Below are 25,249 nucleotides of genomic sequence, written 5' to 3' on the forward strand. Positions count from 1 at the left end.
TTGCCTATACAGGTGGGCTTATTTTCCAAATGTATAAAGTATGATTGAGTTATTAAGCTCTAAATGTTTCAATGAAATGCAAATTGTTTATTTAATAAAATGCAAACTGTTTATCCAATAAAATATTTATGTGCACTCTGCTCTGTTTAAGGCTCGAAATTCATGAATCGATCGAGGTTCTCTTATGGCCTAACACGTTATTTGAGAATTGTGTACACTTGTTAGTTGTTTCGGTGGGTTGATCTCGATCGGGCACTAATTCAGTTTATTAATATAATAAGATAGTAGATTTGTATTTGTGTTCACGTGTTTCTTTCTTTCTTGGTCTTCCTCTTCCCCTTCTTTCCTTCTCCTTCTCCTGTTCTTCCTCTGTACCAATCGGCTCATTCTCACCCTTTTCCACATTCTCTTGTTCATCGCTTTGCTTCTTTCTGCCATCTTGCTTTTGTTCTTCTTTTTGATTTCTTTCATTTTCTCATTCATCTTGTATATTCTTTTGATGCATTTCCTCTTTTTTCTTTTTCTCTGCAGTTAAGTATAACAAGACTATTCAGTGTTATTCATATAATAAGTTAGTAGATTTGTATTTGTGTTTACCTGTTTCTTTCTTTCTTGGTCTTCCTCTTCCCCTTTTTTCCTTCTCCTTCTCCTCTTCTTTCTCTGTACCAATGGCTCATTTTCACCCTTTTCCATATTCTCTTCTAAAATATAAATATTTTATTAATATGTTAGCCAAACAAAAAATACTATATGATGTTTAGTCTAGAAAATATATTCTCAAAAATCAGTTCCTTTAATCATTTTGTACATACCTTCTTGTTGTTTGTTTTCCACATTTCCTTTTTCCTTTTCCTTTATATTTTGATCTTCCTTTTCACTTTGTCCTTGATCTTTTTCATGTTCATGATCCATGTTGCTTTCCTCTTTTTCTCCTTCTTTATCTGTAAAATCTCCTAAAAGATAAAAAATTTATTATTGTATAGTTTAATATAATTAATATATCATTACATTTATGATTGATTACCAGATTCTTTCAAGTTTTTCTTCATCTTCTCATACTCTTCTATGATGCTTTCAATGTGCTTGACAATGTCATCATTAAATGATGATAATATCATTCATGCAGGCATGCTTGCACTCTTCTCTTTCAAATTCTTCGATCTTTGCACATGTGAATGTTGTATAACATTCATATTCCTTTTGAATAACAATGCAGTCTCATGCAAGGACTATAAAACATTAAATAAAACATCATGTAAAAAATATGAAAACATATATTATTTTATTTATGAGCTTTGTACCACAAAATAACTTACATGTTTTGCCATTTCTTTGATTTCTTGATCTGTCTTGTCATTAACTTGAAGAGGAAATCTTATACACCTTTCATTTTCTTCCACCATTTGAACATTTTCATATTCTTTCCTTTCTTCTCCACCAGTTTGTGGTTTGCCACTTTTCGCATATAATTCTTCACTCCAATCAACATCACCAGATTTATCAAGTGCAAACTGATCATCGAATCTGGACCTTAGTTTTTGGGATGTCCAGTGTTGGATCAAGGGCAATTTTGAAGGTTCACTTTTACCATTGCACTTGCAATGTTGCAAGTAAAGAATTACAATAACTAGTGGACATCCACTAATAGTGGAATTTGGTCTCATGCCTCTACACATCCTTTTTAAAACAAATTTGGACCAGTTCAAGGTGTTAATCTTTCCAACATCAATCAGAGATTTGAAAAAGGTAAAATTTATCGACTGGTTTGCTGTGCATGCAAGAAAGGATGAGAAGATGTACAACATAAAAATTCTTTTAAAATCTTCACCTCCTCTTCTCAAGTCTTCATGCTTCAGAATTCTCAGTAACTCACTATGAGTTCCATTCTGGGTTAAATCAAATTTATGTTTGAAACAATGAATCCAATTGTAGACATCGGAAGTGTCATGTTCATGGTTTAACAAGACTACTATTTGGAATTTGAAAAATGTTTTGTACATCATTAGATGTCACAGGAATAGAGATGTCATCTGAGATTTTTGAAGTACAAGAAGTTGAATCAAATTTTTCCAAAATCCAAATTGTTTGTAACCGGATTTTCTTCAAACCATTTAAATTAAGTAGACCTCCAAAACCTAAATCAATAATATTCTGACGTTGAGCATGTGATAATAAGGGAATCAATTCGCATAACCCAGATGCTCTATATTTGATTATCAAATCCCTGCACATAAATAAGCCTAAATGAAACTATATGCTATGTAAAATTAAACTATTGCTATATATAAATAACATTGTATTAGAAATAAATTATACTACAATAATAATGACACTTGTCAAATATTTTAAATGACACTATTCATAAATTCATATGATTTTTTACATATACATATATTATTAATATATGTAAATTTGAAAAGTAATACCTTTCTGAAGGTTTACTATTTTTTGATTTCTTTCTTTTGACATCTTCTTCAACATATGTTGAACCTCCAGCACTTGATTTCCTTTTCTTGTTCCTATATATAAAAAGACACTATTAATAATATATAAATTTCAACATAGAAATAAACTTCATATATGTAAATGATAGAAGTACTACATTTTGGAAACTGGTGTCTTCTTTTCTTTCTTTCTTTGTACAATCTTCTCTACTTCTTCCATTTCGTTTTCTTTTTTCCTCAGTGATTGACTTCTGTGTAATATTGACTTTCCTTTCTTATTCAATGTTTGAGATTGTCTTCTCTTCAATTTCTCTGTTTTGTTTGATAGTTTGGATTGAATTCTGCTCCCTGATGCATCTAATTTTCTAGATTCAACAGCTTTAGGATCATAAACAACAATTTGCATTTCACCGGTCATTTTTCATCTTTTTTCTGAAAATAGAAAAAGTCAAATCTAAAATAAAAGTGAGAACAGAGTATAGGAATAGTTTAAAATTGAAAACAATTTCATACTTTTTTTTCATATATAATGTTTATGCAAAAACCGTGAAAATATAGAATATGAAAGTTTATACATTCTTCACAGAGAATATTGGAGATGAAGCTATAATCATCTATGAGAAATGATTTGAAACGACAATGAAACTGAAAAGGTAAAGTAACTTTATCAAAAAACAGCCAAAATCTACTATATAAATTATCTAAATTTTGGACTATATTAAACATAACTAATAACAACACAAATAGAAAAATTCATGTTTAACATTTTCCAGAAATTGAGATACAGACGCCGGAAACAGAAATGCAATGTCATATTCTAAAATTATTTCACGCATAACAAAACATAAACCAAAAATAAAAATCCTTCAAAATCTAAAGTAAATCCCTCACTAATAATGGAACTAGAGTCAAACTCTCTACACATCCTTTCTAATACAAACTTAGACCAATTAAAAGGTTTTACTCTTTCAATATTGGTCAATGATTTGAAGAAACTGAAATCAACACTTTGGTTTGCTGTAGAATCTAGGAATGCAGACATTATGTAGAGGATGAAAATTCTTTTGAAATCATTACCTCCATCTTTCAAAGCATTATTATCCTTCATAATTTTTAAAAGCTGTGCATGAGTACCAGATTCCTTTAAACTAAATCTTTGTTTGAACTCATGGATCATTATAAAAATGTCCGAGTCCTCTTTTGAATTCAATAAAACATCTGGCCCGTTGTTTGGGATCATGAATATATCCTCAACGTCGTTAAAAGTAACGGCGATGGTTTTCTAGTTTTTAAAGTTTAAGACTCTGCTTGTTTTGTTAAAATTTCTCCAAAACCAGCTCATAATCCGTCAAGAAATGTATCCGATGTCTTTAATCTCTAAAATCCCCCCAAATCCTAATTCAACTACAACTTGTCACTGACTTTCATTTAACACAGCTATTAATTCACAAATACCAGCTGCTCTACACTTAACAATATAAGTTTCCTCTGTTTTCAAGGGCTTGCGATTAAACATTCCATAATTTACTATAACAAATAAATGACACTGCATAGACATTTAAATGACACTATTAACCAATATAAAAGACACTAACACAAATAAATGACACTGCATAGGCATTTAAATGACACAACTCATCAATATAAAAATGACACTAACACAAATAAATGACACTGCACAGACATTTAAATGACAATACTCTTCAACATAAAAGACATTAACACAAATAAATGACATTACTCATCAATATAAAAATGACACTAACACAAATAAATGACACTGCACAAACATTTAAATGACAATACTCTTCAATATAAAAGACATTAACACAAATAAATGACACTACTCATCAACATAAAAATGACACTAACACAAATAAATGACACTGCACAGACATTTAATTGACAATACTCAGCAATATAAAATACACTAACAAAGATACTTCATTTAAATGACACTAGAAAGTTTTTACACGAACAATGTCAAGCTCAAATCACAAAGAAATTATAACATTATAAACATTAAAAATGACACTAACAGTAGTATGTTATGTAAATGACATTGAATATTTTTCTAAATCACACTAGAAAGACTTTAAACATATTTTCATTAACAATAACTAATTTTCAAACTCAGAATTATAAAAAAGAAAAATTCTATAACTTATTTAAGAGAACAAATTATATTACCTTTCTATAAGCACGATTTACTTTTTATCCTCAGCACTAGTATTTGTTGTCAGTGATATACATATAAAATGAAACTGTTATTTAAGAAAAATGATATTAACAAAATCATACTAATAAAAGACATTTAAATAACACTACTCACCAATATAAAAGATACTAATAAGCAGACTTCATTTAAATGACACTAGAAATACTTTACAAGATCAATGTCAATATCAAATCACAAAGAAATTATAACATTACAAACATTAAAAATGACACTAACACTAGTATGTTATGTAAATGACATTGAATATTTTCCTAAATCACACTAGAGCTAGACTTTAAACATATTTTCATTAACAATAACTAATTTTCAAACTGAGCATTATAAAAAACAAAAAATGCTATTACTTATTTAACATATTACCTTTCTGTAGGTATGATTTGATTTTCATCGTCAGCATCAATTTTTGTTGTTAGTGATCTACATACAAAATGAAACTGTTATTTAAGAAAAGTGACATTAACAAAATAACACTATAATTATATAAAAGTAACACTTTTTCCAATCATTACCTACATTTTTCTTAAATAACAGTTTTATTTTATATGTAGATCACTAACAACAAAAATTGATGATGACGATGAAAATTAAATCATACCTATATGTAGATCACTAACAACAAAAATTGATGATGACGATGAAAATTAAATCATACCTACAGAAAGGTAATATGTTAAATAAGTAATAGCATTTTTTGTTTTTTATAATGCTTAGTTTGAAAATTAGTTATTGTTAATGAAAATATGTTTAAAGTCTCTCTAGTAATTTAGGAAAATATTCAATGTCATTTTTAATGTTTGTAATGTTATAATTTCTTTGTGATTTGAGATTGACATTGATCTTGTAAAGTATTTCTAGTGTCATTTAAATGAAGTCTGTTTGTTAGTATTTTTTATATTGGTGAGTAGTGTTATTTAAATGTCTTTTATTAGTATGATTTTGTTAATGTCATTTTTCTTAAATAACAGTTTCATTTTATATGTAGATCACTAACAGCAAATACTGATGCTGAGGATAAAACCCAAATCGTGCCTATAGAAATGTAATATAATTTGTTCTCTTAAATAAGTTATAGCATTTTTTTCTTTTTTATAATTCTGAGTTTGAAAATTAGTTATTGTTAATGAAAATATGTTTAAAGTCTTTCTAGTGTGATTTAGAAAAATATTCAATGTCATTTACATAACATACTATTGTTAGTGTCATTTTTAATGTTTATAATGTTATAATTTCTTTGTGGTTTGAGCTTGACATTGTTCGTGTAAAGACTTTCTAGTGTCATTTAAATGAAGTCTCTTTGTTATTGTCTTTTATATTGCTGAGTATTGTCAATTAAATGTCTGTGCAATGTCATTTATTTGTGTTAGTGTCATTTTTATGTTGATGAGTAATGTCATTTATTTGTGTTAATGTCTTTTATGTTGAAGAGTATTGTCATTTAAATGTCTGTGCAGTGTCATTTATTTGTGTTAGTGTCATTTTTATATTAATGAATAGTATCATTTAAATGCCTATGCAGTGTCATTTATTTGTGTTAGTGTCTTTTATATTGGTTAATAGTGTCATTTAAATGTCTATGCAGTGTCATTTATTTGTTATAGTAAATTATGGAATGTTTAATCGCAGACCCTTGAAAACAGAGGAAACTTATATTGTTAAGTGTAGAGGAGCTGATATTTGTGAATTAATACATGTGTTAAATGAAAGTCAGTGTCAAGCTGTAGTTGAATTAGGATTTGGGGGGATTTTAGAGATTAAAGACCCCGGATACATTTCTTGGCGGATTATGAGCTGGTTTTGGAGAAATTTTAAGAAAAAAGTAAAGTCTTAAACTTTAAAAACCAGAAAACCATCGTCGTTACTTCTAACGACGTTGAGGATATATTCATGATCCCAAACAACGGGCCAGATGTTTTATTGAATTCAAAAGAGGACTCGGACATTTTTATAATGATCCACGAGTTCAAACAAAGATTTAGTTTAAAGGAATCTGGTACTCATGCACAGCTTTTAAAAATTATGAAGAATAATAATGCTTTGAAAGATGGAGATAATGATTTCAAAAGAATTTTCATCCTCTACATAATGTCAGCATTCCTAGCTTCTACAGCAAACCAAAGTGTTGATTTCAGTTTCTTCAAATCATTGACCAATATTGAAAGAGTAAAATCTTTTAAATGGTCTAAGTTTGTGTTAGAAAGGATGTGTAGAGGGTTTGACTCTAGTTCCAGTATAAAACATTGGTCTGCTAAGAGAATAAAATTAAGATTAGAAGCTGAAAATGATGCTGGAGATTTTGGAGTAGGTCAATGGGTAGAGGGTGTCTGTCCTATTAGTAATGGAATAAAAGAAACACAAACTATGGAAGAACTAGTAGGGCAAGAAGCAATGGTTGCAAAACAGGAAGCAGTAAGGGGACATGAAACAGTCTCATTCCCAGAGGAAGACTATATTGATAAGGAAAGTGATGGAGTTAGGTGGATCAAGTACAGGCTGCCTGATAATGAAAAAACAAACTTGGAGATCAAAAATATTGCCAAAGATGTAAGTTAATTCAAAATACTTGTTAAGTATTTATTATGTTTTTTATAATAAATGTTAATATTTTATTTGGCATTTTTGATAGCGCTTTGAAGAGTTATTGATGCAATTCGATCGGAACATGAAAATCATGGGCAACCAGCATATAAACAAGCTCCTGGATTACAAGGAGCAATGTGTAAACCATATCAAGGAAAGGGAAGAATACGCTGTGCTGTGTTTAAAAAAGCGCGCCCAAGCGCGCCTAGGCGCGGGCTTTAGTCTGGGCGCGCGGGTTGGGCTTTTTCCAGAGCCAGGCGCACCAACCTATGAGAGGCGCGGCCAAGGCGCCGAAAGCGCGCTTAGGCGCAAAAGCCCACAAGCCCGCGCCTCTTGTGCATTTAGGGTTAGGAGTATTTATTTCAATTTTAGGTTTAGAGTTATTACTTATTTTACAAAACACGCATCTCCCTTTTTCCACTCCACTCCTCTGCGCCGCTAGACCCCTGCCCACCGCACGCCGCTGCGCCTCCGCCGACGGTCTGCTCCAATCAGGTAAGTTACTTCAATTCGATTTTTGTAGTTTATTTCAAATTTCAAATCCTTTTTAGTTTTTAATTCAGTTTTTAGTTTTTAACTCTCTTTAATTCAGTTTTTAGTTTTTAACTTTTTTTAAATTTCTTTTATACTTCTGTTCAGTCTTTAATTAATTTTTTTAATTCAGTTTTTGATTTCTATTCAGTTTAGTGTCTATCTAATTTCTTTTTTAAGTTCTATTCAGTTTTTAATTCAAAATTTTAAGTTCTTTTTTATTTTAGTTTTATAATTTCAGTTTTGATATTATAGTTTAACAAAATTTCATTTTTTTAATTTCATTTTTAACTTTCAATGGCTTCGGATAAGTCATGTGTATCATCAACGGAGGATGATCATGATGATCCTACTAAAAAATATGGGACGCCCAATCCTTCAAATAAAATTGCATGGACGTGTCATTTTTGTGGGAAAGTCACAAATGGAGGATCCTATCGAATGAAGCAACATTTGGTGGGAGGTTTTAGGAATCAAAGAAATGTCATAAGGCTCCCGAGCATGTAAGGACAGAAGTGAATGCTTATATGATTAAGAAAGCAACTAGTAAAGTGCTTAATCAATTTGCTAGAAATCCGTCTCAAGATGTTGGTGATTATGATGAGGAAGAGGTGGAAATTGAAGGTAGCTCGTCACGCACCATCACGAGTAAAGTGGCACCGGCTTCAAAAAGAATGAAAGGTCCCTTAGATGTTTTATTTGCATCTAAGCAACCTAGTTCTCAATCTCAAGAAGTATTGAAGGGTAGGAAAGAAAGAAAGAGAATTTTTGGTGCTAGTGACAAAGTATATAGGGACAAAGCTTGTGAAGTTATTGCAAGGTTCTTTTATGACAATGCAATTCCCTTCAATTCGGCTACTAGTGATAGCTTCAAAGGAATGGTTGAAGCTATTGGACAATATGGTCCGGGGTTGGTTCCACCGAGCATGTATGAGCTAAGAGTTCTTTTTCTTCAAAAGGAAGTGGAAGCCACGAACACCAAAGTGATGGAGTTCAAGAAAGAATGGGCCATAAAGGGATGTTCTATTTTATCCGATGGATGGCGTGATTCGGTGGTGCAAAAGGATATTGTGAACTTTCTTGTCAACTCTCCAAAAGGGTCCGTGTTCATCAAATCGGTGGAAGTTTCCGAAGTTGTGAAAGATTCAACCACTTTGTTTTTTATGCTTGATTCTATTGTTGAGGAAGTTGGAGAGATGAATGTTGTGCAAGTGGTGACGGATAATGCATCTAACTATGTTAAGGCGGGTAAGAAGTTTAAATCATCTATTCATCTTTAATTTTATAATTTTCAGTTCCAACTTCCAAGTTGTTTTTACTTAATGATTAAAGCTTAATCCTTTTTTCATAGGGAAATTGCTTATGGCCAAAATACCACATCTTTATTGGACTCCATGTGCCGCACATTGTGTGGACTTGATGTTGGAGGATATTGAAAAACTTCCAAAGATCAAGAATGCCCTTAAGAAGGCGATCTTCATGAATGGTTATACTCCCTCCGTTCCCAAAATAAGTTCCTCTTTGGGGACGGCACGGGTTTTAAGGAAAATGGTAAAATGTATTGATAGTGGAAAAAAAATATGTTATAATTAGTATTGAGAGTGGTGAAAAGGTGAAAATGTGTTATAATTAGTATTGAGAGTGGTGAAAAAGTGAAAAGTAAGAATAAATAAAGTATTATTAGTGGTTGGGTAGTTGTCCAAAAATAGAAAGAAAGAAAGAGGAACTTATTTGGGGGACGTCCCAAAATGGAAAAATAGGAACTTATTTCAGGGACAGAGGGAGTATATATAACCATGTCGGCATTGTGAACATGATGAGGAGATTCACCAATCAAAGGAATTTGCATCGACCGGCGGTCACAAGGTTTGCAACTTCCTTCATCACTCTTGCACAATATCACAAGCAAAAAAATAATTTGAGGAAGATGGTCATTTCGGAAGAGTGGATTGCTTCAAAGTGGCAAAAGGATGCGGGGGGAAGAAGATGACATCTTTTATTTTGCAAGACACATTTTGGAGGAATATGTTGTATGCTCTTAAGTTGGTAGGTCCTCTTGTGAAAGTACTTCGAATGGTTGATGGGGATAAAAAACCGGCTATGGGATACATTTATGAAGCTATGGATAGAGCAAATGAGGCTATTGATAAGAGTTTTGGTCACAAGGAGGAGCATTACAAAGAAGCTTTTGGGATAATTGATAAAAGATGAGATTGCCAACTCCATCGCCCTTTACATGCGGCCAGATACTTTCTAAATCCGGAAATCTATTATGATAATCCGGAGGGAGTGAGTTGTCAAGAAATTGAGAATGGCTTGTATTAAAGCATTCAAAGGCTAGTTCGAGATAATTCAACACAAGACAAGATCATGGCTGAGCTAGATGCCTACAAAAATGCAACGGGTCTATTTGGCAATGCAATGGCAATTAGACATAGAAAGATGAAATCACCAGGTAAGATTTAATATTTGAAATTTCTAATTAAGTGTGCAAATAATTAACATTTCATATTCTAACAACAATTCATTTTTTAAATGTCTATAGCGGATTGGTGGTCTTGTTATGGATCTTCAAGTCCCAACCTCAAATCATTTGCGATAAAAGTTCTTAGCCTCACTTGTAGTGCTACCGGGTGCGAGAGAAATTGGAGTGTCTTTGAACATGTAAGTCATTATTTTATTTTATCACTAGAGTCTAGAATACATAAACTATAATTTTAACTTATTGTCTTTTATATTTTTATAGCTTCATACCAAGAAGAGAAACCGATTGGCACAATCGCAGTTTGGAAAGGCGATACAAGAGGAAAGACACGATAGATCCTATTTTATTAGAAGAGATTGATGATAGCAATGAATGGTTGCTTGGACATATGGATGGGGACTCTTCTAATGAAGATAGTGATCTTGTGTTTGAGGATGATAATTTGACATGAAGTGCCGTTAGCAAGGCTTCGGGAGCTAATGACCCTATTTATAGCACTAGACATGCATCTAGAGTTGATAAAGGAAAGGGTGTAGTTGCTTTGGGTTCGAGGACGAGAAGACTCTTAGATGAGAATGAAGATGAGGATGGGGATAAGGGTGCAGAGGAGATGGAAGAGGACATTGGTGAAGACAAAGATGATGAAGGAGATGGGGATGATGCACTTAATGATGATGATTATTGATTAGTTACTCGATATTTGATCGTACTTTTAGACTTGCGTAGTTTAAAATTTAAGTATTTGTGTGTCTTGAATTTTTATGTGTTTTTAAATTAAGTATTTATGTGTTTAAGTATTTGTGGTGTTAAATATTTGTGTTTTTGGTATAAAATATATTGTAGGTAAATATATTAGAATTTTTTAGGCTTTAGTGCGCCTCGCCTACGAAAAGCCCGCGCCTGAGCTTAAAGCCCTTCGCCTAGGCTCCGGGGAATGTTTGCGCCTTGTGCGCCTCGAGCTTTTTAAAACCCAGACGTTGTGAAGCATAAATCCCCATACACATTTGATGAATATTATCACGATGACATAGTCTTCCTTAGCCAGCCATTGATTATTCAACATATTGATGAAATTGCGGCAGAGTTTGTAAGACAAAATAAAGGTTATCTGAGTGAAGGTATGTATGTTTTATTAATTTTTTAGAAATATTAATGTTATGAAACTTTATATATGTAGGTGATTTGAAAAGGATAGCAAAGGAAACAGAAGATAAGTTGAAGAAAGAAGAAGAGAAAAGAGAACAAGACCTGAAAAATCAAGAAATCTTTAGAAAGATGACTGCAGAACTTGAGAGAAGAAAGATTTAGCAGAATTAGAGTGCGGAAAAATGGAAGAACTTGAGAGAAAGAAACAGGAGGAATTGACAAACATAGAAGAAGTGAGAAAGAAAAATCAGGAGCTTGAGATAAAAAAGAAAGAAGAAGCATATCAAAGGAAGAAAGAGGAAGAAGAAGAATCTCAGAGAAAGAAAGAGCAGCTAGAAAATGATAGAAGAAAGAAGGAGATTAGGACAAAATTAAAAGATGACAAGATGAAGAAATATCAGGAGAGTCAAAAGAGAAAGAAAGAGAATGAAATGAAGAATGCAGAGAGTAACAAGCAAGAAAAAGAAAAAGGTATTTATTACATCTTATTCTAAACTTACATATAACAAGCAATTTTTTAAATATGAATTACAATAATAATAACTTTGTATTTTATATTTTTGCAGTGTATGTGAAACGTACAAAGAAACACAAGAAAGATCCTGAAATACCATCATTTGACTTGCTTACTCCATCCTAAACAGATTCAAGTCCTGAACAAGTTGTTGCTGGTGTACTTGCTCATATTAAATCAATGGGTGAAGCTCCTGGTGGAGTTTCTACATATCCACATATTACTGGAATCACACAAGGTATCACAATTTAATGTCATTTTAGCATGTATATAGTATCATTTTGTCATATGAATAGTTTCATTTTTAAGAATAGTTTTGACAGACTAAAGTGACATATCATATGTGGTTTTGTTAATTCAATTGATCAATGCATAAATATACTGTCTAATACTTAATTTTATATATATTCAAGTGACTTATGGTCGCAATTGCCTTAATAAACTCTTTCTCAAACTCTTTAAAGAGTGTTAATGTGTATACCTCTGAGGCATGTTTCAACATACCAACCATAGGCAAAGAAGATATGGGATGCAGCTTCGTGCACTAAAATTCATCATTAGCTTCCTTCATTCTCTAATTTTCAACAATCTTCTGAAATATCGAAAAGAACTCAGTGATGCCTGTCGACTTTTTTGCATTTAATCCCAAAGAACTATTTGTGCTTTCACTTCTCTGTGAGGATAAGATGTCAGCTGAAAAGAATTCCTTGTTGTATCCAGTGCACCACTTCATTCTCAAATCATAAAATCTCTTAAACCAAGAGTTGTGCTCCAAATCATGCATGTATAACAAATAACATTATATAAAAGACACTATTCTCCAATATAAAAGAAATTGTTCTGTGATATATAACACACTGTTCAGTTCTGGAATATAACACTGTTATGCAATATAAAAGATACTAGCACTATTCTCTTATATTGTTAACACTATCAATCATATAGTAATATAATACGCAGTATCATAAATCACAAACATAGTATAATAACACTATTCGCTTATGAAAATATCACTAACAATGTTATATAATATAAATAATATACCTTGAAATCATGGCAGTCCAACAACCTTCAAATTCTTCTCCGGTTGAACAACCACTAAGACACTTTTCAAATGCATCAAGAAAGGATTTATTAGACCTTAACTTCCCAAAACGACTTATGGTACTTTGGTACAAATGCCATATACATAACCTATGTCTTGAAGTGGGGAAACAAGTCTCAATAACATTTGCAATTGCTTGATCCTGATCAGTAAAGATTGTTATGAGAATTTTTTCAATCATTGATTTCTTGAAAACCTCAAAAACCCACTCAAATGACTCTGTTTTTTCATTAGAAATAAAGGCACAACCAAAAATTACATTTTTCCAATGGTTGTTGACACCAACAAAGGGTGCACAAATAAGATTATACCTATTAGTCCTATATGTTGTGTCAAAGACAACAACATCTCCAAATAAGTTATAATCTTCCTTCATCATTGAATCCCGCCAAAAGACATTACACAGCCTACCTTCATCATCTAACTTAACCCTAAAAAGAAGTCTGGATCCTTATCAACTTCTTGGTAAAGGGTATCTATAAGTATATGTGCATCTCCGGCCACCTTCAATAGCATTTATCTTCAAGTACTGAACATAATTGAAATGGTCCTTTTCTGTATGACCAAGTGCATCATCTCCACCGGCATCATGAACCATATACCTATAGGAATCTACAGCCCTAATACCAGAAGAAGCCATATCCTCAATCACTAAAGCCTTCTCAACCCCAATTGATCTCAATTACTAAAGCCTTCTCAACCCCAATTGATCTATGAGATCTGTGCATATAAGTCCATTATGGTCTTGAAAGTGGATGGTTATGCTCCATCTCATGAAACACAACTTTAAATAACCCGCTATCAATGTCTAACTTCGCCCTCAACATAGCCTTACACCATGTCCTTGTCAAATACATTGTTTTTGAACTAGAAAAACCAACAACTCTTCTATTTCCTTGACTTGAACATACAAAAGCTTTGCCAATTATATCACCCTTAGTATTTTTATATGTATTTTCTTTTCTAACACTGAAGCTTACTTGAAAAGCATGTTTAGAATATACATCATAAAATCATCAAGATTATCTTTCACCATGCCAACCAAGCAACCAGACATATCACATAAGTAAAAGTAACATTAATGAATAAGAGTATCATTTCCTATAAAATAATAGTCCATATACTATAATTAATTATACAACAAAAACTATAATTAAAATATTACCTTCAACACTAACTTCAATGTCGTCTTGATTGTCTCCTATCAATATATGAAAATATTATAAATGACATTGTCTTAATTAACAAGTAATAGGGTTAATATGCAAAAACACCTCTGACGTTGCCACCCCAACTACACTTAAGCCCCTAACCTAACGTTGGTAGCAACTAACACCCCAAGGTTCATTAAGTATTACAATTAAACCAATACACAAACAGTTTATTTAACAGAGTTAAGACTTCATTTTCTTATTTATTTAAACTATATATATATTATAGGGAAAGTGGAGAGAAATGTTTACATAAAATTCCAGCTAACGTTTCGTCAAAAAAAGGAGAACATTTGTCAAGAAAATGCCAACTGCCCACCCATTCAAATATATGTACATTGTTTACGTATATCTCATTTGTCAAGAAAATGCCAATTTTCTCTCTCTCTCTCTCTCTCTCTCTCTCTCTCTCTCTCTAAATTTTAATTTAATATTTACCTCTAAATTTTCCACAAAATCTACGACAAAAGCCAATTTCCTATTTCCTCTCTTTCTATTATCTTCCACATTTCACATCTCCAAACAAATAAATAAATAAAAATTAAATATAAAATATTATCTCTTTCTTCTCAAAGATTTTAAATATATATAAGGAGTCCAAAGAGTCATTTTCCAGGTATCATCAAATCCTTATTCTTTAGGCTTTTCATTTTTTTGATTCATTTGTTTTGTGAAATTGAGGCATTATTACAATAAGGTAATTTATACTAAAATAACATTACAATCCAGGATATATATGTCTTGCAAATTTTCAATCTAGAGGCAATCACCATGCTGGAGCAAATGGTATGAATTTCGATCATCTAAACATGACAAAAACTGAAAAATACACAAAGAATATATTTAGCAAAGACTTACCTTTCTTTGTTTGAGATTAATGCATAAATGTGAAGCTTTGTATCATAACAATCTTCTTCTTCGTGAATAAATTTATGAGTATGTGAAGGAGGGTTTTTGTGAAGGAGGGTTTTTGAGTTCTGCGTTTGATATGTTTTGAGGAAGATAGGGAGATATCTATTTGTCTCTTGAACTCCCGCTTTTATTTCTCATGTCCTCTTTAATAATATGTTAAAAAAAATGAAGTCTTAACTCTGTTAAATAAACTGTTTGTGTATTGGTTTAATTGTAATACTTAATGAACCTTGGGGTGTTAGTTGCTACCAACGTTAGGTTAGGGGCTTAAGTGTAGTTGGGGTGGCAACGTTAGGGGTGTTTTTGCATATTAACCCCAAGTAATATTGTTAGCAAATTATACTAACACTATATGCTTTATAATGAAACATTTTATACATAACACTATTCTTCTATATAATTAATACTATTCTGTAACATAAAAGACACTAAAGAAATGTTATTAAATAAATAAAACTCTGACCCATATAAAATAACACTGGCAAGAATAAATTACAAACAAAATGTACTGAAAATGCAATATTATATTCCAAAAATAACATATTACCTTCAACAACAAAAACACTTTGGTCATATTCAACATTAGTTTCTTCTTCCATAACTTTAGTCATAGAACCTGTAAATATATGAAAATATTATAAAAAGTGTACCTTTAAAACTATTGTCTTATAACAATGACACAATCGTATATATAAATAATGATAGTAATACAACAAAAAGATAGTATCACTTTAATTTCTAGAACAAAATCAAATAACAATGTTACGTTTTAAAAATGAAACTATCGCATTTATAAACTGACACTAGTATCAATGTTATTATAAAAGGGTATCTTCAAAGATTTGACAGAGTACCTTCAACATTACTACTAATTTCCTCCAAATCATCCATCAAATTCAACAATCACCCGCAAACACGGACGCCAGCAAAAAGTCAGGCCACCTGCAGAGAACACGCAGCCGCCGAACGCCGATAAGTAACGACAAGAAACAAAAAAAACAGCTGAGGATTTCGAGTTCCACCGCCGAACAAACACCGCCCAACGTCGAACGCCACCCGCAAAGAAGACGCCGCCGCCGAACACCAGCCGTGAAGAAAACGACGCCGTCGAACTCCGCGAAGAAGACAAAATCGAGCTCAAGGTTTCGATACTTAATTAAGGAGGTAAAAGAAGGTAAATTAGGGTAAAAAAGGCAAGTTAGACTTTTTTTTTTAATATTAATAAAAACGGATCCGAATCTAATCAAACAGGTCAGGATTTGGGCGGGTACGACCCGGGTGCACCCAAGATTTTGCCAAAAAAAAAATGCTCAATTTAAAAAAATTTAAAATCTAGTTCGATATTCTCGTTTAAAAGGAAGCTAAAAATAAACTTTAATGAAAAAAAATATGGTTAATTTACCCATGACAAATTTTAAAGGGGAAAGAGGAGTCCCCATATTTCCGAACTCGGGGAGAAATTGGAGAGGTTGAATTTGTTTTCTAATTATCAATCCGGTGCATCTCTAACTACATTTTTGTTGTAATTGTGAATATTGGGAATTGTACATTAGTGATTTTTGTCATCTTGTAATTGTGAATATTACATACATTAGTGGGAATCGTACATTAGTGATTTTTGTCATCTTGTTGTTGCTATATCTTCTTGTGAGATATTGTCACGGACCTTCAAAAATGTTCGAGGCATCGAATTTTTGACGGTAGAGTCCGTGCATAAATGTGTTATCCAATTTTCATAACCAACACGCATCCCAACTTACAAATCTAATATTCCCTTCGTCCACTAAAAAAACAATCATTTGGGGTTCGACACAGACTTTAAAAAAGTTATTATAGCAGATATAAGTGGAGTAAAGGTAAATTTATAAGAGTAGTGTTAATGACAATTTTAATTGCTTAATCCTTCAATTAATGGCTAAAGAAATTCAACAAATTCTAAATAAATTTAAGGCATTATTGAGCAAATAAATTCGACAAATTGCAAACAAATTCAATAAATGAATAAAAAAATTCAACAAATTCCAAATAACTTCAGAGCATTAAGAAATCACTTGAGCAAACAAATTCAATAAATAGGTAAAGAAATTCAACAAATTTAGGAAATCTAACAACAAATTTCAAATAACATTTAGGAACTCCTCTTGGAGTTCTTTCGCGAGCCCCGCTGAAATGGCTCTAGTAGTACTTGCAGCTCCGACAGAAATGGCTTCAGTAGCGCAAGATTCGTTTTTTTTTTTTTTGTTTTTTTTTTTTGCCCCAAGCTCTCCCATTTTCTAATTTGGGCTGGTTTTGAGATGATGGGAAATTGAAGATCTGCAAGCCTGCCGCCGCCCCTATCACATTCACCCAGCACCCACCGACGCCCTCTTGCACTAGCAGCCCCCAGTGCCCTTTCAGTCTCTTTCTTCCGCTTCACCATGGTTCAAGAGGTAGGGAGAGCGAGGGACTTGCGAGCTCCCAACGACGCCATCGACAGATGAGGCACTAGACCTAGGCTTGGAGCGCTTGGTCCAGTAGCAGCGAAAACTCTTGCTCAAGAATAAGAGAAAGATAGGGTTTCTCAAAATAGACTGATTTAAAAGTTAGGATCAGTAGTTAATTAAGGAATTAAGTGAGTTATTTTTAATTATTGAGATAGATGTATGAATGACAAAATAAAGTAAATATTGAAATCTATGGAGAGTATAATTGTATAAAAATTGAAATGAGACTTTTTTTTTTGTGGACCAAAAAAAAGGGATAAGTAGGACTTTTTTTCGAGGACGAAGGGAGTGCAATAAGCTTCAAAATCCAGACTGTAAATTTATAATAGTCTATTTTCCCTTCCTAATACAAAACTACACGAGTTCAATAAGTGGTAAAACGAAAGAAGATTAAACAAGAATTCAATGCATTCAAAAAGTTGTAAGGCAGAGAGAGAGTCATAAACTGCACATTCCAGCAATCCAAACCATTACTACAAAACCACAATTACAGTAAATCGAACAACGAGTTAATTCTCAACTATCTAAGCCATAGCAAGTTAATTCTCACAAGGGAAACTAAAAACAAAAAACCAAGTATAGATGGATACGCCCACTTCACAGCAGCATTAAACACAAATTGCCCGAATATGATCACCTTCGCACTGGCGGTGCAGAACCTCTACCGGGAGGTGCTCCTCGACCAGCAGCCTGAGCCTGCCAATGGGAATTTCGAGAGTCAGGGAAAATTAAACCATTAAACCCTCGTCGATGTAGAAACATATAAATGGCATGGGCAAATTATAGAGTATCAAAAAACACTCCACATTAAATGCCACTAACGAATATAAAGGAGAGTGCTTACTCTAGCTCGCATTGCAACAGCACGTCCACGTCCTACTCCAAGTGATGAACCCTTACCCTTCATAATTAGAAAGTAACGGATGATCAGCAACATCAAGAACACGAAAGCAAAATGAAAAAAATATAAGCGCAACAGATAGGTACCTTAATTCTAGCTTCCAAACGCTTGAACATGGGAGCATTCTTAAGCATATCGGGGATGACCATGAACCTGAAACAATCCACAACTAGTCGTGTTCAAACATATTCAGCACAAACACAACTCACCAACTGGAAAATCATTACACACCTGACTTTGCTGCCTCTAATGAAAACATGCTCGAGTTGTGAGACCTTTCCATCCTGAAATAGGTTGAACAACAGCAATTTGAAATAAGTGAAATGAAATTTAGTCACTTGAACTGCAAATATGAAAGCATCTACCATATTCAAGAGATAACTACAAAACCTCCCTTGAGGTGAAACACGCGCTAGATTTTGTAGTGCATTTGCGAAGATTCCTATGGTTTTGAAAACTGCTCGATTTTGTAATCAGGAAAAAATCTGACAGTATCTATAATCATCCCTATTCCGATATCCTAACATCATCACTTGACTTATATTCAGCATAACCCCTTTCTCAAGATATATTGAAAGTACTATCAACTACATCTTCATGTAGAATCATTCTTCCACTCCTCACTCTAACAATCAGTTAAAAATATGCATATTTGAATTCTCAGCTAAAATCAGCCGAACACCCCCACACCCCCACCACCACAAAACAGGGTACAAAATGGTCAACTAGCCACCTCAAATTTCTCCGAAGGAAAAAAAGGGGTCTAACCTAAATTACAGAATTGCTACTACCAGTTCCCTCCTAGGGTTTATCATCTACTTAGGGTTTAACAACCACAACTATCAAAATCCAAACAGTATCAAACACACAGAATTCCATCAATAAATTTTACAAAATTCAGAATTTAAAGAAAAAAACAGTATGCGAAATGGTAAATGAGGTTACACACCTTGGCAGTGTAAGTGATGTTTTCGAGCTGGCAATTCCAGTTGTCCTCGCACTCGATCATACTTCCGCGGTAGAGCTCGCCACTCTTCAGCTCCACCGTCACTACGTGCCCAGACGCCTCGTGCAGCAGCTTCACCGGAATCCCTAAGCTCCGACTCATTCTCTTCTACACTCTTATGTAGAAAATATAACAATTTATTTTCACGCGATGTTCCAACAAAATGCAGCTGAAACCCTATGAATCCCGCGCAAAAAAACGAGATCGATCGACTTCTCTACAAGTACCCTATATTAGGGCAAAAATCACAGTCGAGAAATCGAGTAACGGTGACTGCGAGGGCCTATATATGTATGTATATATTCGTATATATGAAGGAAGGGCAGATTTGTAAATTGAGAAAGTTATTCTTTGCTTTACCTTAATTGTTCATACGCCCCTGTATTTCCTCAGTTTTCTCGTTTAGGCACAAAGTAGCACATAGTAATATAGTACTATAAATTATTGGGTAAATATCATGAAAACCCCTGAACTATACCCATTTTATCAAAAATACCCCGAAACTTTCGAAATGTTCTCTAAACCCTCAAACTATTAGGTTTTTATCAAATCTATCCTGCATTTATTTTTCGGTTACCAAAAACGTGATGTGGCTCACCGGATGCCACAATGTAATTTATATTATATTTTGTTTAAATGACATGAAAAAAACGACTTCGTTTCGTACCATATTCTACCGCGTTTATCCCTAATTCTAGGTTATTAGCATGAATTTCAAACACGATAGGAGTCAATTTTAAATTTCAGAGTGAATTTTTTTTTAAATAATATGATACGAAATGAAGTCGTTTTTGTCATTGCATTTTAAAAAAACTAAATATAAATTACATTGTGGCATCCGGCGAGCCACATCACGTTTTTGGTGATCGGAAAATAAATGCGGGATATATTTAATAAAAATCTGATAGTTTGAGGATTTAGAGAACATTTTGAAAGTTTCAGGATATTTTTGATAAAGTTGGTATACTTCAGGGGTTTTTATGATATTTACCCTAAATTATTTGCATGTAAATATACGAACTTTTAGTATTTTTTTATTTTTTCGATGAATTTTATTATTTGAATATAAATACACAAATTTTTTATTCATTTGATTTTTTCCATTAAGTTATTTTTTTCTCAAATTAATGGTAACGTGTTCGTCGGAGCTACCACCGTGAAATAATCGATCAATCTTAATTATTTTTTTGAGTCATTTGCGTGTAAATACACGAATTTTCAGCATTTTTTAGTTTTCCCCAAGAACTTCATGTTTTTTCTGACTTTTTTCCACCAATTTCATTTCCCTCACATTTCTCACTCAATGATAGAATTTTTGGATCTATATTAAGTTTTTCAATTTCTCGAGAAAATATGCAATGATAAAATATTTGGATCCAAATATTATATTAAAACTTTCCAATTTTTTATTGTTTTAATTTTTTGTAGTTAGTACCAAAGATACTTAATTTTCAAAGATTAATAAAAATAATTATCCTTTTTTTCTAGAAAAATATTACTCTACCGCAGAAAATGTAATTAATTCCATTATTATATATAAAAAAAATCATAGGTATAATTTATTATAATTTACATCCTCATATAATGTGTACTATATTACCCATTTCGTCCCACTTTAATAGTACACATCATTTTATCACACATATTAAGAAAATAATTATTTTAATTTGTCTTATTTATTATTCTACTTATTATCTTCACAAACATTAAATAAGGTTATTTTAATAACAAAAAATTATAGTGCAATTTAAATTTTAAAAATTGATTACATCTTGGAACATCCTTAAAAGGAAAATATAACTATCAAAGTGTTACGGATTGAGTATTTGTTAGGTTAATACGCAAATTTTCACTCATTTGTTATTTTAACAGAAACTTTGACGTATTATTACAATAATATCATCATCTTTTAATTTGTTGTAAAACTAACATTCCTAACTAGTTTTGGTTATGTAAGAGTTGACATGATATACCTTACAAAGTTGGCTTGTTGCGTCCCGAATGGTCACTGAACTGGTGTATAGAGGGGGGAGGGGGGGAAATACACTAGTAGGCTATTTTTAAAACTTTCTTTTGCAAAACTGAAGTTAGTATCAAAACTGATATTGAAGAGAGTTGACTGAAGTGATCTAGTGTAAAACAAGACCAATTAAAAAGCGCGCGTAGACTGATACTGATAGTATTTCAGTATTTTAACTTCAGTACGAAGAATGCACCGACACACTGATAGTTCACTTAGGGTTTCAGTCTTTCAGTTATGAATCAGAGAAGTGTTAGAAATCTTACTGACTATCCGAAGATTTGTCAGTTAGACTGATAACACTTGGAGCGGAAACGATTTTAAGAAATAACATTTTTAGTGAATCACTTTGTCAATATTTAAGGTTTCTCTTATCAGTTTATCAATTTCAGTATGATTATGAATTTGTGCACACGTAGATAAATGTAAATACTGAAAGCAATAAGAACACAGAGAATTTTACGTGGTTCGGAAAATAAGTTTCTACGTCCACTGTCAATCGATCATACTGACAAATCACTAGGCTTGTGTTTGTGGGTGCACAACAAACCTTAAATCTAAAACACTCGTTTCAGAGCCAACACACTGGGTTGGACTTTCTCATTCTTAACTCACAGTTGCTAAGACAACACTCGTCTAGCTTGCGGAGGCTAAGAATCTATGAGTTCAGACAACTGTCTTGAACTCTCTCTATCTCAAACGCTCTTCTCACTCTTGTAGAAAAGGGTTCAAATCTCCAACTTAAGATTACTGATAACAGGCTCTCAAGTAATCGAGGTCTAGGCTAAGGATGAAGAATATTTGCCTAGAGGCTCTAAGAGAATGTATGTATATCAGGTAGACTGATATTTACAACAATGGGTATTCTCTTATTCGATTCAAGTATTTTAGCTAATTATAAGTTGAGTCTTGAATTCGGCAGAGCTTCAGCATATGTTCTTGAATCGGTGAGGTCGAAAGTTGATCCTTGAGCTCTATTTATAAGCGGATGAGGAGGAATACATATGTTGGAGAGGATCCTTCAACACTATCTACCGTTTGACTTGTCATTTCAAATATGGCTCAGGGTCTTCGTCCTCTATCTCCTTTAAGTCGAAAGAGGTATGGTCGGTGATACGAGCCCAGCTACAGAGATCATGGAGGCCCAGCAAGAGGACCCAGCCTAGCCCGACGCCGAACCCGTCGTGAGATCAAGAAACCCGCCCGCTTCGCCTCGTGATCAAGTCTAGTTTTAGATATTATCTTTTCCTTGTTTAGATATAATTTATCTAGTTATTGTTTATCTCTTTCTTTGGGCCATGATAGAGAGCCTGTAGGGTTAGGGTTTATTTTCTTTTGCATGTTGCCCAAGCTCCTATATAAAGCTAGGGATTTGTTCTTTGATTTTTATGTTATGAATATTTATCTTTGAGAGTCAATTCTTGCATGATCGTGAGAGTGGCGAGGAGTTTCACGTTCTCTTTAACGTGATAATTGATACGTAGCGTATTAATTGGTGCTTTCTTCGAGTTCTCCATGGCTCCCGACGTCCCCGAGTGGCAAACTCAACTCACTGCCCTCAGCGGTACGTTGCAAAAGCAGATCGATGATCTCGTCGTGCTGTTCCGCTCCACCCACTCTTCGTCGTCCTCCCACAACAACAACACCGGTGACCGTTATCCGCCTGTTCGCCTTGAGGTCCCTCATTTTGACGGCGAGGATCCCCATTCATGGATCTTTAAGATTGAGCAATATTTCAGCTTTCATCACACCCCCAACGACCAACGACTCCAGATCGTGGCCTTTCACTTGGATGGCAAAGCTTCCACTTGGTTCCAATGGTTGCAATCGCAAGACATGTTATCTACTTGACCGAATTTTTTGTCGCAGGTTCGTGCCCGGTTTGGACCGTCACAGTTTGAGGACCCAAAGGGCTTATTGGCCAAACTCACGCAACACGATTCGGTGGCCGAATACCAAACTACATTCGAATCATTGATGGGTCGTGTCTCGGGTATTTCTGAGCCCTTACTTATTTTATTCTATATTTCAGGCCTCAAACCATCAATTCGCCGAGAACTACAGATGAATCGTCCATCTACTCTGGATGAAACTTTTTCTCTTGCCCGAGTTTTCGAAAGCAAACTCCTGGATATACCACCCGACTGTCGTAGCTTCGCCTGCCCATTCTCGCGACCGGCCACTACACCTCCAGCGCCCTCGCGCCCTCCTACGGCCACCAACGTTCCATCTTCCATCGAGCCCCATGGCCAATCCACCTAGCGTCCCACGCCGCGATTCTCCTTCTACCATTTCGATTTGATGACTGACCCCAACAGAGACATATGAGAAGGGGCTCTGTTTCAATTGCGACCAGAGGTGGAACCCGGCACATCGATGCAAATCCAAAGGCCAAATCTTACTCTTATATGGTGACGACACCGACACCACCGAACCAGAAGCAGATCCAGACCCTAATACCGCCATGTCTGAGAAGGACCTTATTCTTGCGAATGTGTCCAGCCTACACACCCTTTCCGGCTATTCGCAACCGTGCTCTCTCCGTTTATAGGGCACCTTGTGCAACCACCACTCCCAAGTCATGATCGACAATGGCAGCACACATAATCTCATCACTCCTGCTCTCGCGGAGCGCTTCGAGCTCCCTCTCACTTCGGTTCTGAGTTTTCGAGTTTATATTGGCTACAGTGACTCAATTCTTTGCCAACATAAGTGCATCGCTACACCACTTGATCTGCAGGGAACGACGTTCACCATCGATTTATTTGTGCTGCCCATCAAGGGTCCCGATATTATCCTCGGCATGCAATGGCTACAGGAGTTAGGTCGTGTCACACACGATTACAGTCGCAGCCATATAGAGTTTACTTGGCAAGATAAGACGGTTGTTCTCAAGGGCGACGCCTCTCTCAGTTCACGGGACATCAGTTTTTCTATGCTTCAGTCTATGCTGCAGTTGATCACTAAATTATTAGCAACAAATTACCGCAACTAACACGGTGCAATTGTAGCACAAATTATAAGTAACCGAGTATCGTATCCACAGGGACTGACACAGCGAAACTACTTTAGCTATCTCCTAAACAAACTTAAGTAGTAGACAGGCAACAGAACGTAGAGATTGGTTGATTTAAACTAAAACGCAAATAACAGTAATTAAAATCACGTAGGAAATATCAAATATAAAAGACAACTGATCCTAGGGTAGTAAATTCATTAACTAAATCTACGTAATTAATCTATTAATCATATGTACCAATTTAATCCAGTTATGATGAGAGATCACTTAATTAATCAATTACTCTCGCTAGAGCAGCAACGATCGTAGATTAGTAAATTCTCTATCTCCGTTAGGTCTCAAGAAAATCTACTAACTCCCAATAGCTCCCAAGAATAGCTCTCTATGATCCACCTATCTCCGCTAGGTCTCAAGGTTAAAATCATATCATACATTCCTGAATCCGCTAAACAGTTATCTCCGTTAGGTCTCAAACCGAATAGCTAAACATGCAAACTATTGATCGGATAATCCACAAGAAATCAAGCACCAGGAATTATGAATCATAAACTGGAAGGCACAAAGATATTAACAAATAAATCACATAAATTCAATCAACTATTTACAAACCCTAGAATCAGAAAAGAAAACTAGCCAGACATAATAAAATAAAACAT

The 25,249-nt window shown here is 33.9% G+C and overlaps 3 protein-coding genes, 1 long non-coding RNA gene and 1 pseudogene across 4 annotated transcripts; 3 read left to right on the forward strand and 2 right to left on the reverse strand.

Moving 5' to 3' along the window:
* The first annotated feature begins 6,188 nt into the window (after window positions 1-6,188).
* Window positions 6,189-9,071, forward strand: LOC130990547 (uncharacterized). Its single transcript, XM_057914774.1, has 3 exons — window positions 6,189-7,224; window positions 7,307-7,606; window positions 8,262-9,071. The coding sequence occupies exons 1-3, from the start codon at window positions 6,568-6,570 to the stop codon at window positions 9,069-9,071; spliced, it is 1,767 nt and encodes a 588-aa protein (XP_057770757.1). The 5' UTR covers window positions 6,189-6,567.
* Window positions 9,072-9,593: 522 nt separating this feature from the next.
* LOC130990548 (uncharacterized) lies at window positions 9,594-10,961 on the forward strand (annotated as a pseudogene).
* Window positions 10,823-12,168, forward strand: LOC130990126 (protein MNN4-like). Its single transcript, XM_057914328.1, has 3 exons — window positions 10,823-11,394; window positions 11,454-11,893; window positions 11,989-12,168. Exons 2-3 carry the CDS (start codon window positions 11,605-11,607, stop codon window positions 12,060-12,062), a joined length of 363 nt encoding a protein of 120 aa, XP_057770311.1. The 5' UTR covers window positions 10,823-11,394; window positions 11,454-11,604; the 3' UTR covers window positions 12,063-12,168.
* Window positions 12,169-14,139: 1,971 nt separating this feature from the next.
* Window positions 14,140-16,514, reverse strand: LOC130990127 (uncharacterized). The gene is made up of 4 exons (XR_009090840.1): window positions 16,187-16,514; window positions 16,019-16,106; window positions 15,712-15,780; window positions 14,140-14,242 (listed from the first exon to the last, which is right to left on the reverse strand). It is a non-coding gene; the product is annotated as an uncharacterized LOC130990127 (long non-coding RNA).
* Window positions 16,515-18,037: 1,523 nt separating this feature from the next.
* Window positions 18,038-19,877, reverse strand: LOC130990128 (small nuclear ribonucleoprotein SmD3b-like). The gene is made up of 5 exons (XM_057914329.1): window positions 19,498-19,877; window positions 18,780-18,832; window positions 18,635-18,701; window positions 18,492-18,548; window positions 18,038-18,343 (listed from the first exon to the last, which is right to left on the reverse strand). Exons 1-5 carry the CDS (start codon window positions 19,654-19,656, stop codon window positions 18,281-18,283), a joined length of 399 nt encoding a protein of 132 aa, XP_057770312.1. The 5' UTR covers window positions 19,657-19,877; the 3' UTR covers window positions 18,038-18,280.
* Between the last annotated feature and the right edge of the window lie 5,372 nt (window positions 19,878-25,249).

Source organism: Salvia miltiorrhiza, chromosome 6 (assembly GCF_028751815.1).
Source record: "Salvia miltiorrhiza cultivar Shanhuang (shh) chromosome 6, IMPLAD_Smil_shh, whole genome shotgun sequence".
Taxonomy (NCBI): Eukaryota; Viridiplantae; Streptophyta; class Magnoliopsida; order Lamiales; family Lamiaceae; genus Salvia; species Salvia miltiorrhiza.

Bases quoted from the DNA above. Each gene is read 5' to 3' on its own strand.
- LOC130990128 (XM_057914329.1), bottom strand. From the start codon at position 19,656: ATGAGTCGGAGCTTAGGGATTCCGGTGAAGCTGCTGCACGAGGCGTCT. The intron at 18,833-19,497 runs GTGTGTAACCTC...AACCTATTTCAG, and splicing joins ACATCACTTACACTGCCAAG to GATGGAAAGGTCTCACAACT. The intron at 18,549-18,634 runs GTACCTATCTGT...CTAATTATGAAG, and splicing joins GTTTGGAAGCTAGAATTAAG to GGTAAGGGTTCATCACTTGG.
- LOC130990126 (XM_057914328.1), top strand. From the start codon at position 11,605: ATGGAAGAACTTGAGAGAAAGAAACAGGAGGAATTGACAAACATAGAA. The intron at 11,894-11,988 runs GTATTTATTACA...ATATTTTTGCAG, and splicing joins CAAGCAAGAAAAAGAAAAAG to TGTATGTGAAACGTACAAAG.
- LOC130990547 (XM_057914774.1), top strand. From the start codon at position 6,568: ATGATCCCAAACAACGGGCCAGATGTTTTATTGAATTCAAAAGAGGAC. The intron at 7,225-7,306 runs GTAAGTTAATTC...CATTTTTGATAG, and splicing joins TCAAAAATATTGCCAAAGAT to CGCTTTGAAGAGTTATTGAT. The intron at 7,607-8,261 runs GTTAGGAGTATT...GGGAGGTTTTAG, and splicing joins GCGCCTCTTGTGCATTTAGG to GAATCAAAGAAATGTCATAA.